The sequence below is a fragment of the Chamaea fasciata genome, unplaced genomic scaffold (assembly GCF_029207755.1).
Source record: "Chamaea fasciata isolate MVZ Bird 193981 ecotype frontalis unplaced genomic scaffold, bChaFas1.0.hap1 SCAF_10, whole genome shotgun sequence".
In the NCBI taxonomy this organism is placed as follows: Eukaryota; Metazoa; Chordata; class Aves; order Passeriformes; family Sylviidae; genus Chamaea; species Chamaea fasciata.
The window spans coordinates 31,403,142-31,418,404 of NW_027094095.1; the positions used below are offsets into that span (position 1 = coordinate 31,403,142).

The 15,263-nt window shown below is 51.4% G+C and overlaps 3 protein-coding genes across 4 annotated transcripts in view; 2 read left to right on the forward strand and 1 right to left on the reverse strand.

Annotated features, from left to right (window-relative positions):
* SGIP1 (SH3GL interacting endocytic adaptor 1) overlaps window positions 1-9,409 on the forward strand; it is a 62,098-nt gene extending 52,689 nt beyond the window's left edge. The window contains exons 22-26 of the mRNA XM_066193000.1: window positions 105-237; window positions 539-741; window positions 1,692-1,756; window positions 3,119-3,283; window positions 4,247-9,409. Coding sequence (XP_066049097.1) covers window positions 105-237; window positions 539-741; window positions 1,692-1,756; window positions 3,119-3,283; window positions 4,247-4,269 — 589 coding nt within the window. The 3' untranslated portion in view covers window positions 4,270-9,409. The remainder of the gene's footprint in view (window positions 1-104; window positions 238-538; window positions 742-1,691; window positions 1,757-3,118; window positions 3,284-4,246) is intronic.
* A 1,538-nt stretch (window positions 9,410-10,947) lies between these two features.
* DYNLT5 (dynein light chain Tctex-type family member 5) lies at window positions 10,948-13,052 on the forward strand. Of its 2 annotated transcripts, XR_010722364.1 has the most exons (4): window positions 10,948-11,124; window positions 11,203-11,327; window positions 12,283-12,597; window positions 12,756-13,052. XR_010722364.1 is itself a non-coding variant. In XM_066191957.1 (3 exons), the coding sequence occupies exons 1-3, from the start codon at window positions 10,959-10,961 to the stop codon at window positions 12,484-12,486; spliced, it is 495 nt and encodes a 164-aa protein (XP_066048054.1). In that variant the 5' UTR covers window positions 10,948-10,958; the 3' UTR covers window positions 12,487-13,052. The 2 variants fall into 2 exon arrangements, 1 of the variants encoding a protein (XP_066048054.1); XM_066191957.1 differs by having other exon boundaries at window positions 12,283-13,052.
* A 174-nt stretch (window positions 13,053-13,226) lies between these two features.
* Window positions 13,227-14,874, reverse strand: INSL5 (insulin like 5). Its single transcript, XM_066191958.1, has 2 exons — window positions 14,703-14,874; window positions 13,227-13,462 (listed from the first exon to the last, which is right to left on the reverse strand). Exons 1-2 carry the CDS (start codon window positions 14,872-14,874, stop codon window positions 13,227-13,229), a joined length of 408 nt encoding a protein of 135 aa, XP_066048055.1.
* Between the last annotated feature and the right edge of the window lie 389 nt (window positions 14,875-15,263).

Sequence of the window (15,263 nt, forward strand, 5' to 3'; positions counted from 1 at the left end):
CAATATTCCCCTGGAGGCGGGAGTGAGCGCAGCCCCTGTGCTGTGCAGAGCAGCTCTCCCCTGCCCAGGCAGGTCATCCCAAGGGTTCATTCTCCTCCGTGCAGCGACAGCGTGCAGAGTGACTCCAACTCCAAGGAGTTCTGGGTCAACATGCCAAACCTGATGACTCACCTAAAGAAGGTATCGGAACAGAAACCTCAAGCCACCTATTACAATGTGGATATGCTCAAATACCAGGTAGGGGTTTCTTTGTGAGATAAAGAGAAAAAAAAAAAATGTGCTGAATCATAGCTGTAAAAAATGGTGTTTCCCTAGTGCAGAGTGTGAGGTGGGGGCTTGTGGTCCCTCTGTCCCCCTTCTGCGTGGCACTGGGTAGCCTGGCTTTAAGCTCCGTCCTAAATTCAGCGGGAATTCCAGGTCTTGCGCCCCAAATGCGATGTCCGCGTCGTGTGGGATCGACGCAGGGAAGGGAAGGGAGAAATGGGATTTCTCCCTTCAGCCCTACGGAAACTAAATGTTTTTTCTGTCATTTTGGAAGGTATCTGCCCAGGGTATTCAGTCTACTCCATTAAACCTTGCAGTGAGCTGGCGCTGTGACCCTGCAAGCACTGACCTGCGCATCGACTACAAATACAATACTGAGGCAATGACCACGCCCGTAGCTCTAAACAACGTCCAGTTCCTCGTCCCCGTCGACGGAGGAGTAACCAAACTTCAGGCTGTGCTTCCTCCTGCTGTCTGGTAGGGATTGCTCCTCCTGCCCCTGCCTAGAATTCCCATCCTGCTGCCAGGAGGGTCCGTGGGTGGGAGCTGGGGGCACGCTGGGGACTCAAACCTGCCCTCCTCTTGTAGGAGGAAATATTTAACTCCCTTGGGACTCCCTTTCTCTTGCCATTCCCGCAGGAAAATGGTCGGAGGTGAAGGGATGTGTGCAGGCAGCAGAGCATCAGCCCTTATTTTGTGTTTTGGCTGCTTTATCCCGGGTTTAGAGGGATGCACAGCCAGGCCCTGGCACAGGGTGACCAGAGGAGCTTTGGCTGCCCTGGATCCCTGGAAGTGCCCAAGGCCAGGCTGGAGCAGCCTGGGACAGCAGAAGGTGTCCCTGCCCATGGCAAAGAGTGGGACTGGATGAGTTTTAAGGTCCTCCCAACCAAAGCAGTCTGGGATTCTGGGATTCCATGGAAGGAAGTGTGGCTGTCACTGCCTGGGATTCTGGGATTCCATGGAAGGAAGTGTGGCTGTCACTGCCTGGGATTCTGGGATTCCATGGAAGGAAGTGTGGCTGTCACTGCCTGGGATTCTGGGGTTCCATGGAAGGAAGTGTGGCTGTCACTGTCCGGGATTCTGGGATTCCATGGAAGGAAGTGTGGCTGTCACTGCCGTAGGCACTGGCATGTTTCCGTGTCTCTTGCCGATTGCTCACCTGCAATCCTCATCACAGTCTAATACTTAATACAATTAGATAACACAAAATATCTAAAGCAATTACTCTGTTTGGAAAAGCCTTCCAAGACGATCAAGTCCACCCATGAACCCAGCACTGTGAAACCCAAACCCAAGCTCCCAGAACTGCTGCTCCAGAGAGCGGCACCAGAGCAGATCCCTCCACCCCCCAGCCTTCAGCAAAATTCAAATCACTCCTTGGCACTTTCTTGATTCCTACAGAAACGCTCTTCTCCGTGTGTTTGCAGGAATGCTGAGCAGCAAAGGATATTGTGGAAGATCCCTGATATCTCCCAGAAGTCAGAAAATGGAGGTAAATCCTGCAAATATGCACGTCATTAACTGGGAATCCTTCAGCCCAGAGCCTGACCCGCTGAGGGTGCCAGCACACAAGCCCGGACACTCCCATTCCTGCTGGGGACACAGCTATTTCACTTTGGAGCTTAAAAAGCAGGGCTGTGTGCCGCCGGGGCTGCTTTGCCAACCACCTTGGCACGGCCAGCGGCATTCGCGCCCCGGGTTGGGATGTGCCGCTTTGCCAAGTCCTGTGTTGATGCCCCACTTGCAGTCCTGTCGGGAGGATTGCAGTCTCCCACTCGAGGTTTTCCACGGGGGAAGCTGCTCCTGGCGCTGGGATGCGTGAAAGCCGAATCCTGCGGGGAGGATGAGCGGGGTTGGCTGCGCCCCGCCGCGGGGATGCTGCGGGGTCCGCGCCGGTGGCTCCGGTGCGGTGCTTGGAAAACCCTTTCTGTGACTTAGAGACGGGGCTCCTGAGAGGGTTTTGAAAGACTTTTATTCCATTTTCAACCTCGTGTGAAGGGTGAGACAATACGGATGTTACAATTCAAGCCGTCGCAATCAGAAGCCAAACTATTTCCTAATTACAATCCATTATAAGCTTTTTTTTTTTTTTTTGGCCTGTCAGCTTTTATTAGACAATGCTGCTAATGCTTCTGAGCTAATCGTCTATTAAAATACCTCACGTGGGTTTTGCTGCAATACGTCTTTCATAGTTCAATTTCTCCAAAATATCTAATCAGTTTCTGTAAAATGTCTAATCTCTTTGCAAGGTCGTCACTTGAAACTTGTTTCCAGTTCCATTTCTCTCTCGACAACATCTGTCCCATCCCGCAGCCTTTCTAAGTCAGCACGTTTTATCTCAGAGTTTGCACACAGACGCACAAGACTGTGTGAGCTTTCTGTCAGGCTTTGACAAATCGCTGTAAATCCATTTCCCACATGCTGGGATGCCATGGAAATGCCATGGAATAGGACAGACAGTGTCGAGAGAGAATTGGAACTGGAAACAAGTTTCAAAGGGCGGCCTTGCGAATGAGACTGGATATTTTGGAGAAATAAAACTATGAAAGGTGCATTGTAGGAGGTCCCATGAGGGTTAATTTTAGATGATTGGCTTTAAGGCATTATCAGCATGGTGTGGCAAAATCTGATAAGCCAAAAAACGCCTATAATGTTTTGTAATTAGGAAATAGTTTGGCTCCTGATTGTGCAGGCGTGAATTGTGACACCTGTATTGTCCCACCCTTCACATGAGACCGAAAACAGAATAAAAAGTTATTAAGAACGCCTTCCAGCTGCCCCATCTCTGGGCGAGAAAAGGCCCCAAATCCGACCCTCCGTGCTCATGGGGGTCTCTCTGGGCTTCCCGTGGCAGGTGTGGGCTCGCTGCTGGCGCGGTTCCAGCTGGCGGAGGGGCCGAGCTCCCCGGCGCCGCTGGCCGTGCAGTTCACCAGCGAGGGCAGCACCTTGTCCAGCTGCGACATCGAGCTGGTGGGCGCCGGCTACCGCTTCTCCCTCATCAAGAAGAGGTTCGCGGCAGGTGAGTGTCCTCCTTCGGGGTGCCGATGTCCCCGCAGGTCCCCTCGGGCCGGGCCGGGGCGCTGGGGATGCTGGCGTTGGGTGTTTGCAGCTCGGGCAGGGTGGGGGACAGAGGGACGGCGGCTCTCCTGCGTGAAATAAATCCCGCTGCCACTTGCCAGCCTTGGATTTCACGGCTCATCCCTGCTGCTGCGTGAAGGGAAGGGCTGGAATTTCCAGGGCATCGCCAGGAAGAGCTTTGGCCCCGTTGCTGCAGGGGATTTTTCCTTGTGTTTGTTGCTGCAGAGAATAACGAGGATTTTTCCTTGTGTACATTGCTGCATTGAATATTGAGGACTTTTCCTTGTGTTCATTGCTGCAGAGAATATTGAGGATTTTTCCTTGTATTCGTTGCTGCAAAGAATATTGAGGATTTTTCCTTGTGTTCCTTGCTGCAGAGAATATTGAGGATTTTTCCCTGTGTTCCTTGCTGCATTGAATATTGAGGATTTTTCCCTGTGTTCCTTGCTGTAGAGAATATTGAGGATTTTTCCCTGTGTTCCTTGCTGCAAAGAATATTGAGGATTTTTCCCTGTGTTTGTTGCTGCAGAGAATATTGAGGATTTTTCCCTGTGTTCGTTGCTGCAGAGAATATTGAGGATTTTTCCCTGTGTTCCTTGCTGTAGAGAATATTGAGGATTTTTCCCTGTGTTCCTTGCTGCAGAGAATATTGAGGATTTCTCCCTGTGTTTGTTGCTGCAGAGAATATTGAGGATTTTTCCCTGTGTTTGTTGCTGCAGAGAATATTGAGGATTTTTCCTTGTGTACCTTGCTGCAGAGAATATTGAGGATTTTTCCTTGTGTTCCTTGCTGCAGAGAATAACAAGGATCTTCCTGTGGGCAGCAGGGTTGGTGGAGGTGGGCAAAAACTCCTGGGAATCAGGGCTGCTCCCTCCCCCCAGCTGATTTCTGATCCCGTTTCCAGGTAAATATTTGGCGGATAACTGATGGAAGCTTATGCAAGTCCATGGAAAATACTATGGAAAATACCCCAGGACTGCTGTGCGTGGAACGGGTTTTAATTACAGTTTAAGGAAAATGAACTAAATCCTGCACTCGGGACATTTCTGTTGGAAGTGTCGACAACTTTCAGCATATTTTTTTTTTTCCTTGGAAAACACCGTCTTGACCAGTCCTCCAGTATTTACTTCTAGATGTAACATTGTTAATGGTTTTAAAATGTAATTATTGTATTTGTAAATTGTACTCATTCCAGTAAGGCTGTATTTTGGCAGTTAGACACTTGAGTTTTAGCATTTTACCATTCATGAAATGGATGTAATTTAAACTGTGGTATATAAATCTAATAGTAGTACTGTCGAATGGCACAATGCTTACAGAGGTAGATTGCATTTTGTCAATATATACAATTTAAATACGATACTGGTAGCTGTTATGAAGGGGGTGCCTCATCAAAAGAGAGTTCAGTAGAGCCCACGGGCTGATTTCACTTTCCTTCAGTCCTCAGTACGTCTCACAGCAATCAATAAAAAGCTCAACCTTCAGGTTTAGCTGGTCTAACTCCAGAAAAATATTGTTGGAAAGGTGGAGGTTCCTAGGACAATCTCCCAGGAAGAAAAAAAAAAAAATCTCACTTCTGCGAGGAGTATTCACTCCAAATTTCCAGCCCCGTGTTCTCTTACAGCTGCAGATTCCCTGTTGGAATCCCAGCAGCTCTTCCCTGCCCCGTGCCCGGGGATTTTGCAGGGACACAGATGAGGAAAGAAGCAGCAGAGAGGCTGGGTGGTCCCTCTGAGCTCACAGCACTGGCGCGAAGTGTCATTGCTGGGCTCAAGGATGTGTTTTCTGAGCTGCCTCAGGACGTTGGGTCGCGTTTTTACGTTGCTTCGCTGGCTCTTTTTTTTTTTTTTCCCTGCCTTCCCCCCCGATTTTTGAAAGCTCTACGGGTTTAGAAAACACTTTAAAGAATTACAGCTGCACCTGCTTCTCTGTTTTAGCGCTCAGGCAGGAAAATGTGCGTGCAGAAACACTGGGAAGCAATTCCCCAGGGAACAGGAGCGGCATGGGGGCTGCTGATGGTAATCAGGGCAGGAGCCCGGCTCGCCAGCAATGGGAGCAGCTCTCTTGTAGAGATGGGAAAACACATGGAGGTGCTAAAGTGGAGAACGGGGGACAAAATATTATCCCTCTGTGTTTTCCCTTTCCCGCTGTGTGCTGCTCATTCCCGTGGATTTTGGCCTCATCCTACTCCTGGCAACGCAGCGAGAGCGTTGGTGGCACTCGTGGTGCTGCAGCTGCTGAGCTGAGCTTGTTAAACCGGAGGGTTTGGCAAAATCAGGAGGAAAAACGAAGGAATCTCGGTGAAATTAAACACAGACGCACAGAGGAGCACAGGAGCATCCACTGAGCGGGGGTTGGGAAATGTGTAAGGTGACAAAAAGTGATTTCACAAGCGTTGCCAGGATTGGGGCGGCGCATTTACACTGGGCAGCGGCCTGGGCACGTTGGGCAGTGCTCACGGAGCAGTTTGATGTAGGGAAACGGAGATCTGCGCCCATCTTAAAGGGAAAGAAGGAAATGTGGGGATATTTCAGGTGTCAGGTGGCTCCCAGAGGCTGAGATGCGGGGGGCTGAGCTGACAAAAGGCAGCAGCGAGGAAGGAAAAGCACAATTCACTCCTGCAGCTTCCCACATCCGCACGGATTTTGGGAGTGCACTCCCCAGCGTTCCACTCCATGATTTTCCCCCTGAATGGGAAATTTGGATAAAGTGTGGAGCTCACCCCTTTCTGACACAGAAATCCAGGACAAGCCCTCAGAATCAGGTTTTATGGTGTGTACAATTGTTCCAAACCCATCCTTCCAAAAGAGATTTTTGGCACAGACCTGGAAAAAAAAAATGGATTTATAATGTAAATATTACCAGAACATAGAGATTTTTACTTTATATTTCATTTGAAAGACAAGGTGTTTACATTAGCATTGGGTTTTTTTGAGTGCTCTTTGAACAGAAAAACCCATAACCCAAAGCTCCCAAGCTCACCCTGTTTGAGCTGGCGAACAAAACAGAGGTCACTTTTTTTGGGATGCAGCCCTCACGGCCCGGGGAGAGAGATGGGAACAGTCTGGGACATTTTGTCCTATTTCGGGGGCATGTGGGATGTGCCAACACTCCCAGCCCCACAGGGACACGGTCCGAGCTCCAGCCACCGGCAGGTGACACCGACCCTGTGACGCTGGGACCAAAGGCAGCGATTTGGGACAGGTTTTTCCATACTGCTCTTGGCAGTTTTTGGCACGGTGTTTTCTCAGAGTGCCCCATTCGAGCTCTGCAGGCTTCACCTCGGTTTTTAGGTAGGAAAATCTGTGTATTTTCAGGGAATTCGTCTGTTTGGGGTTGTCTGCCCACTAGCAGAGAGCAGGGAGGTGAAATGGCAGGGACTTGGTTTTGTTCAGATCCCAGACTGGTTTGGGCGGGAAAGGATCTTAAAAATCATCCTGTTCTACCCCTGCCATGGGCAGGGACACCTTCCACTGTCCCAGGCTGCTCCAGCCTGTACTTGGACACTTCTGGGGATCCAGGGGCAGCCGCAGCAAATCTGGGAATTCTATTCCAGGGCCTGTCCACCCTCCCAGGGAAAAATTCCTTCCCAGTCTCCCATCCAGCCCTGCCCTCTGGCAGTGGGATCCATTCCCTGTGTCCTGTCCCTCCCTCCCTTGTCCCCAGTCCCTGTGCAGCTCTCCTGGAGCCCCTTCAGGCCCTGCCAGGGGCTCGGAGCTCTCCCTGGAGCTTCTCCTCTCCAGATGAGCCCAACAGCTCTTTTCCCAGCAGGGATTTTTCCAAGTGAGGCTGAGGCTGGAGAAGGAGGCTCATCCCTCTGGCACTGCCCAGCCCTGGCAGCCCTGAGCTCAGCAGCACCGGGATCCATCTGAGTAAACCGCAGGATAAATACAGGAGGCATTAAATCATCAATATGCAGATGCACGCACAGAGAGGCTTTAGCTCCGTTCCTTCCACGGACCTTTCCTTTAGGACTCTGTCCTCAGCAACCTCTCCCAAAGGAATATTCCCCTGGGAATTTGGCAGCCCACACCTGCAGGGTCAGAGCAGGAGAGTTTTTCCCCAGGGACAGCCTCAGATTTGGACTCTTGGTAGGAGCAGGCAGTAATTTTTTTGCCATCTTTCTGCTGTTCGTTGCAAATACTCGCAATTCTCAGCCAGCTCATGGTGCTCCTCAGAGGAGACCTTTCAGAGCAGTTTTCTACTTTAACAATACTTCCTAATAACTCTGAAACCTCTCAATAGTAGGAAAAAAACCACCAAATAATGAGCTTTTCGTTTGGTGCCTGCATCTGCTCTTCAATATCACTGCCCTGCTTAAATCTCCTTGGTTTTGCTGCCATTCAGGATTTCAGTTAAACTCATTTGTCTTCACTCTGCCCTTTCAGGTTTTGTCTCTTAATTTTTTAAACATGAAGTGGGAAATCCTTGGAAGTTTCTCTTGGAATGCCATCCCTGTTTAGCCAGGCAGAGCAGGGATGGGAAGGGAAGGTACAACCCCCCTGCCACCCTTCCCCTGCTGCTCTCTGAGATTCCTCCAGCAGGAGCATCCTAAAAAAAGAGTCACCACCTCTCCTTCTCCCAGCAGAAGCATTTTTAAATGGCTGGAGTGGCACTGAAAAGGTGACAGATCTTTAATTTACCTAAGAGGAGGTCAAACATTTTTTTTTTCCCCGAGCCTTTTGTTGTTTTTATGTTCAAATATCTTGGTTGAAACCCCTAACTTTAAAGCTCGTCATGACCAAAATGCGTATTATCATCTTGTTGTACTTTCCCGGTTAGAAAACACTGTCTCAAAGATTTCGTTCCACAGCCAGAATTCTTCTGTTCCTCTTCTCCTCACAATTTCCCAAGGAAATGAATCCGTGTGGAGCCAGGGAGGTTTTATGATAATCAGGATTATTCCAGTCAGGATTTTAATCCTTCTTTCACTGCAAGGCAAGGAGAAGATTTGCAGGAATGCGCCCTGCTCCTGCCTGGCTTCCCCTGTCCCTTTAGGAGGGATGATGCTGCTGGCAGGGGTTCTTGGAAGCTCCGATTGATGGTGGTGATGCTCTGCAGAGGTTTGTGGTGGAACACACCGGATCCCAGGGAGGCTTTGGGGATACCGTGTTCATCCATGAGAAATCTCAGGTTTTCTGGGAATTGCTGCGGATGCGCTGTCCCTGTGCTGAGTTCCTCATCCATGCAGGAAGGGGGTTTTCACTCCCAAACCTTCTAAGGCTGATGAAATCCCCTGGATGCTTGGATGACATCAAACAAACGGAGCAGTGTCGTGGTCTGAGCCAGGAATTGAGTCAGGATGTGCCGGGAAGCTCCCAGGGCTGGTGGGAGGAGGGCCCAGGACGTGGGACAACCCCACTGTGACAGCCCAGCAGTGAATCCGAGGTCCCCAGGTGTCACCCTGGGCCGTTGAATGAACTCCCTCGTGTATAAAATGTTTATAAATATTTGTGGATGAAGATACACAGGTCTATTTTTCAGATTTAAGTTAAATAAGTTAATGAATGGCTGGCCTTTTCTGCCTAAACGTGCAATGAGATATTATTATACCTTTAGTCTACGATGGCCTAGGTACTGCTTAGTCTGTGATGAAAACTTTGCTGCTTTCCTACTGTTCTCAGAGAAAATAAAATAAAATAAAATAAAACCTATAAAAGACGTACAGGTTTGTTGCACAGGGACTACTGCAGCGAAGCTTTGTATTTGACCACTGGTAATATGAATGTGTTGTATTGACTTGTTGAAGATAATCATGAAACAACATATTTTAAATGTTACTTGCCTTATAGATTAGAGTACGACTATGTGGATATCATTTTTTTTTTTGTAAATACTGTTTTTTATAAATGTCTCTCCTCCATGCTCCCCGTCACCCATCTCACCGACTCTCAAATATGCAATTATTTACCATGCAGAGCGTCGTGACGAAGAAATCCCCCCGTCAGAACGAAGTTTATTCATTCTATACATAAGACCCACATGAAATACCCAACTGAGTTGCAATTTAAATGTGATTATTACAATTATTTTTTTTTCTCCTTGAAAATAAACAAAAAAAAATGTAAAACGCTTCTTTCCCCGAGCGAGTTTTGCTTCCACGTGCAGGAGCACCCAGAGGAGTGGGCAGAGGGATTGAAGGCTGGCCCACAAAAAGAGCCCCTCGCCCCAAAAAGGGTTCCAAACCCATCATTGCTGCTGCAGTTACGGGCAGCGTCCCAGCATGGGGACGGGTCGAGGGTGGCACGTGGGGACACCTGGGACCGTGGGGACGGATGGAGCTTGAGGGAATGGGGCTGTGGAGACATGTGGGGACCCATGGAGGCCACGGGGACACTTCAGGGCTGTAGGGACACGGCGGGGTCTCTGTGGATCCACAGGGATCTCGGGAATCTGTATGGACCCATGGGTGCCATAGGGACCCACAGGGGCCATAGGGACATCTGGAGGGGCTGTGGGGGCCACGGGGACCTGCGGAGGTCACAGGAGCCTTGGGAACATAAAGAAGCTGTGGGGACATGTGGGGACACTTGGGGGCCATGGGGCCACGTGGAATCTTTAGGTTCATGTGGGGACATGTGGGGATACGTGGAAGTTATGGGACCATGCCGGGACCTGTGGAAGCTGTGGGGACACACAGGGACCTGTGGGAGCCATGGCGACGTATGGAAGCTATAGGGAAATGTGGGAGCCATGAGAACCTCTGGGGAACGTAAAGGAATACAGAGACCTGTGGAAAACATGGGGACACGCGGGAGTCATGGGAACCTGTGGGGACACCAGGACTGCAGGAATATGTGGGAGCCATGGGGACACCCAGGGAGCTGTGGGGACACCAGGAATTTGTGGACGCCATAGGGACACCCAGGGAGCTGTGGGGACACCAGGAATTTGTGGGAGCCATGGGGACACCCAGGGAGCTGTGGGGACACCAGGAATTTGTGGGAGCCATGGGGACACCCAGGGAGCTGTGGGGACACCAGGAATTTGTGGGAGCCATGGGGACACCCAGGGAGCTGTGGGGACACCAGGAATTTGTGGGAGCCATGGGGACACCCAGGGAGCTGTGGGGACACCAGGAATTTGTGGGAGCCATGGGGACACCCAGGGAGCTGTGGGGACACCAGGAATTTGTGGACGCCATGGGGACACCCAGGGAGCTGCGGGGACACCAGGAATTTGTGGACGCCATAGGGACACCCAGGGAGCTGCGGGGACACCAGGAATTTGTGGACGCCATGGGGACACCCAGGGAGCTGTGGGGACACCAGGAATTTGTGGGAGCCATGGGGACACCCAGGGAGCTGCGGGGACCCGCGGGAGCCATGGGCACCTGTGAGGGCTGTGGGGACCGCTGGAGCCGCAGGAACATACAGCCCTGAGGGTGGGAATGCCGGGGGCCGGGAATGGAGGCGAGAACGGGAATACGGAGGGATGGAGGCCGGGAATACGGAGAGATGGAGGCGGAGAACGGGAATACGGAGGGATGGAGGCGGGAACTCGGAGGGATGGAGGCGGCATCGGGAATGAGGCGGGATGGAGGCGGAGAACGGGAACCCGGAGGGAGGGAGGCGGAGAACGAGAACTCGGAGGGATGGAGGCGGGAACGCGGAGGGATGGAGGCGGAGAACGGGAACTCGGAGGGATGGAGGCGGAGAACGGGAACTCGGAGGGATGGAGGCGGCATCGGGAATGAGGCGGGCGGGCCCCGCTCCCGGCGCCGCCTCCCCGCTCAGCTGAGGGCCATGGAGGGCGGCCAGGCTCCCGCCGCGCCCGGCTCGGGTGGGTCTCTCTTGCCCCCTCCCAAAACCCCCTCGGCGCCGCGATTTTTCCTTCGTTAACTGGAGCCTCGGCCCGCAGGGCCTGCCAGGCGCTTCCCGGTGGCGGCGGTGGACGAGATCGTGAGGGATGTGGTGGGCAGCGCCCTGAGGGAGCGGCGCTACGAGGCGGGGCCGTGCCGGGAGGCGGCCAAGGACATCGCCGAGGTGGGACGGCGGCGGGGCGTCTGTCCTCGCACCTCCGTGGGGTGCCCCCCATATCCCCCCACAGTACCGGTGGGGTGGAAGATGAAGGCTGGAGGCGGCTGGGGGGGCTCAGAGGGGGGTACAAATATAGACGAGTTAATTAATTGATTTACAGACGGGTTTGGGTGGAAGCTCGTAAAGCTCAGCCAGCCTCACCCCTGCCATGGCAGGGACACCTTCCACTGTCCCAGGTGGCTCCAAGCCCTCTCCAGCCTGGCCTTGGAGACTTCCAGGGATTCAGGGGCAGCCACAGCTTCTCTGGGAGTTCCATCCCAGTGGCTCCCCACTCTCCCAGCCAGGAATTCCTTCCCAATATCCCATCCATCCCTGCCCTCTGTCAGTTTAATATCGTTCCCCCTCGCCCTGTTTCTAGAAAGTGATACCTTGGGAAGGCTGAGCTGGAACAGAGACTGGACAGAGCTGGAGAATAAAGTAGAGATTTATTAAAAGGCCTCCAGGATCCACCTTGGGCAGGACAAGAGCCTGGCCAGGGCTGCACCCAAGGTGGACCCAAAACGGGCACAGAATGGACCCAAAATGGTCACAAAATGGTCACAAAATGGATAAATGGTCACGAGGTCTCACACTTTGGTAAGTTTTCTTCCATTTGCACATTGGGGTTGAATTGTCCAGTCCCAGCTCCAGGCTGTGAGGTCCCATCCTTCGTGTCCCTCCCTCCAGCCCACCCTTGTTTGTGCTGTTGGGGCTGAGAGTTGTCCTCGGTGTGCAGCAGGAGAAGGATTTGTTTTGTGTCCCTGCTGTGTGCAGAGCTGAGTGACACTGACTGTGAGCTCGGAGCTGCTCCCCTGGGCACCACACAACCTGAAACACATGGAAGATAAAACTGAAGGCATCACTGGTGTAAATCCATCCCCATCTTTTGAACACCTACAGACTAAATGTGTTTTCTCTGCAGGCTGTGAAGGCGCGGGTGAAAGCCCTGGCGGTGCCCAGGTACAAGATCGTGGTGGTGGCACACGTGGGGCAGCTGGGTGGGCAGAGCCTGCAGGTGGGCAGCAGGTGCCTCTGGGACCCCCAGAGTGACACGTTCTCCTCCTACGTCTTCAAGAACACCTCGCTGTTTGCTGTGACAACTGTCTACGCTGTGTATTTTGAGTAGGGAGGTAGTCGAGTTTAACAGCAGCAGAAATGGATGTTCAGCCTAACCCTTCCTGTCTCTGTAGCTGAAAGTATCTGTGAAGGACCGAGGTGCTCTGACCTGCTTTGAAATGTGAGCCTTTGGGTGAATGGGATAAGGGGCTTTCCCGGGGTTTTCTCTGGCTTTCTAAGACAGTTTTGCAACCAATTGCTGCTTTCAGAACTTGCCCTGGAGGGGAAATATTTTCAGAATATTGCCTGTAAAGTAATATTTTCCCTGTTCTCCTCCAGGAGGCATTACTGGAAGCATCTGGAGTAGGAAATCAACCGTGGGTTTTGCCTGGCTGGTTTTGGGGCTGGTGCTGATGCTTCTAAGTCTCTCCTGTTGCAGCCATTCCCCACTGCGGTGGGGTCTGGCTGACCTTGCTCTGAATCTAAAACCAGACTTTTTGCTGCCCCTATTTCCCTGCTGTTAGGTTTTCCTGACTCAGAGAACAAATCTATCACAAACTGCTGATTTTATTACATTTTAGGTGCAAAGCTGAAACCAGAACAGTGGTTAGTTGGGAAGCAATACTTCATGTACTCACGACTAAAAGTTTAACCCACTGTAAACGCTGTGAAATGCAGACAACGTGAAGCCACTTGCTGGCGTGCACTGTGACATTTAACCCCCAAAAGCTACAATTAAAGGACACAACTGCAAGAACGGTGGTTTGTGTCATGATTGTTTTAATCCCTGTGAGGCCCAGCTGCTGCATTTCAGCAGAGTGAGCTGATCTCTCTCCTGCTGCAGCCCAGGTTGCAGCAGGATGTGGCCAGCAGCGTGGCTGCCTCACGTTTGTTCAGCACAGAAGCTCTGCTGGTGTTTTGCAAGTCTTGCTGAGGTTTGACATCCTGGGGCTCTTGGCTGTGGATGCTCAGCCTGGGCTCTGGGCGTGATGGGAAGTCGGCGTCACCCTCGCCCTCGTGTGGGAAATGCTGGAGGTTTTCACTCTCTGTCGCAGGAAATTGAGAAGATAACAAGTTAAAAGTCATGGGAAGATGAGTAATTTATGCTTTTTATCTTTACTAGAAAGGCAGACCAAGCTACAGCCAGGGAGATGAGTGTCAGCCTCTGATATGAGCACCTCATCACGGACTCCTCGCGGTGAGGAACAGTCTGTGATCAACGTGGTAAAACTGAGTAGCTCAGGGATTGATATTGAAGGGTGTCCTGTGCTGCCTTGAGTCTTACACTGATATATTTGCTTCTCCAGGAAAAACTGGGATTTGATGTGTCAGAGGCTCTCGACCAGTACGTTAAGCTGGACCTGGGGGCATTTCCTGAATTGCAGGTGTTGCATTAAGGCATCAGCTACCCCAAAGTTCTGGGTGTTCCCACAGAAATTACAATCCAGCTGCAGTGGAAACACCTGGGTACAGCTGGGCCTTGAGCAGTCTGTAATGGTGTAGGGGTTCTCACTTTTTAAAAGCAAGATTTTGGGGAGGGGGTTCCCCATGTTACCACTTCTGGATTTGTTTAAAGCTGCTGAGAATTTTGGAAATTAAAGCTGCAAGAGAATTTTCCAAAAATGCAGATGTAGGAAGTGCAGAAAGCCTCTGTTGCTGTCGCCTGCCTCAGGTGTTTTCTTGTTCTCTATTTATTTTAATCTGCCACAGTACAGATTTCTAGCTGTGCATGTAATGGTTGAATTTTCTGACTATCAAATCAAAAATTTCTGAGTATCAAGAAATGTGCTAATAAGTATAAATATGCACAAAAGCACATGAAGGTCCTTAAATTGCAGAGTAGACATTCAACATGCTTGAATTACAAAGTTTTATAAAGTTTCTGTTTTGGGGAAACAGTGGGGAAAATGAAGACCACAGTAAGACACTTGCACCGACTTCAGCAAAACTTATCACTGTCACTTGAAATGTGCTGGCAGAGAGATTTTCAGTGACAGCCTTGCCTTGAATCCTGTTCCTCAGGCGAGCTGGGAAAAATCTTAGTCTAAATTATTTTTCTTTAGCAGAATAACCTGGGAAGCTGAAGCAGTCAAGCTGCGGGGAGAGGGAACGCGAGGAGAGGGAACGCAAGGAGTTGCAGCTCTTTGCTCCCAGCACAACCCGTGCTGCAGGGATTGAGGGGAGCAGGGGATGTGCTGCTTCCCCATCCCCCTGGATCCCCGTGGATCCCCTGGGATGCAGGTGCAGCAGGCAGGGCAGAGCCTGGGAGCTTTCCTCGGTACTCACCCCGCGGGTGGTGCTCGGTGAGGTGCCTTTTCCAGCGGGAGCCGCCGCAGGTGAACACCACGGCTCGGATGAAATCCCTCCCGCAGAGCCTCACCGTGTTCCCTTCCCCTCTCCCTCCCCGCGCCAGGAGCAGGAGGACGAGGCAGCCCAGAGCCAGCACCGTGCCCCTCATGCTGCCGGCGTGGTGCTTCCCAGCTGGGCGTGGGCAGGGCAAGAAAGGATCCAGTGGGGAATTCTGCTGGAGCATTCCCATTTATACTGGCGGTCTGTCCACTCCACTGGGCAACAGCTCGCTCTGAGGGTGGCAATGTTTGCTGGAAACAAACAAACTGCTTGTTTCTGGTCATGTTTGAAGTGCTTTGGGATCTCAGTCAGGTAGTAAAGATTTCTCAAGTCTACGTAGCTGCTTTTCTGGGAACACCTGAGGTGTAGCACGTTTATGGGGTAGGGCTTAGGTGGGTGCAGTTAATGTGTGCTCTGCCAGAACAAAAGGGTGTTTTTGACGTGATTTGTACTTAATGGGTCTGGTGTATTCCCAGTGGAGTCTTTTTGTGTTGGTGA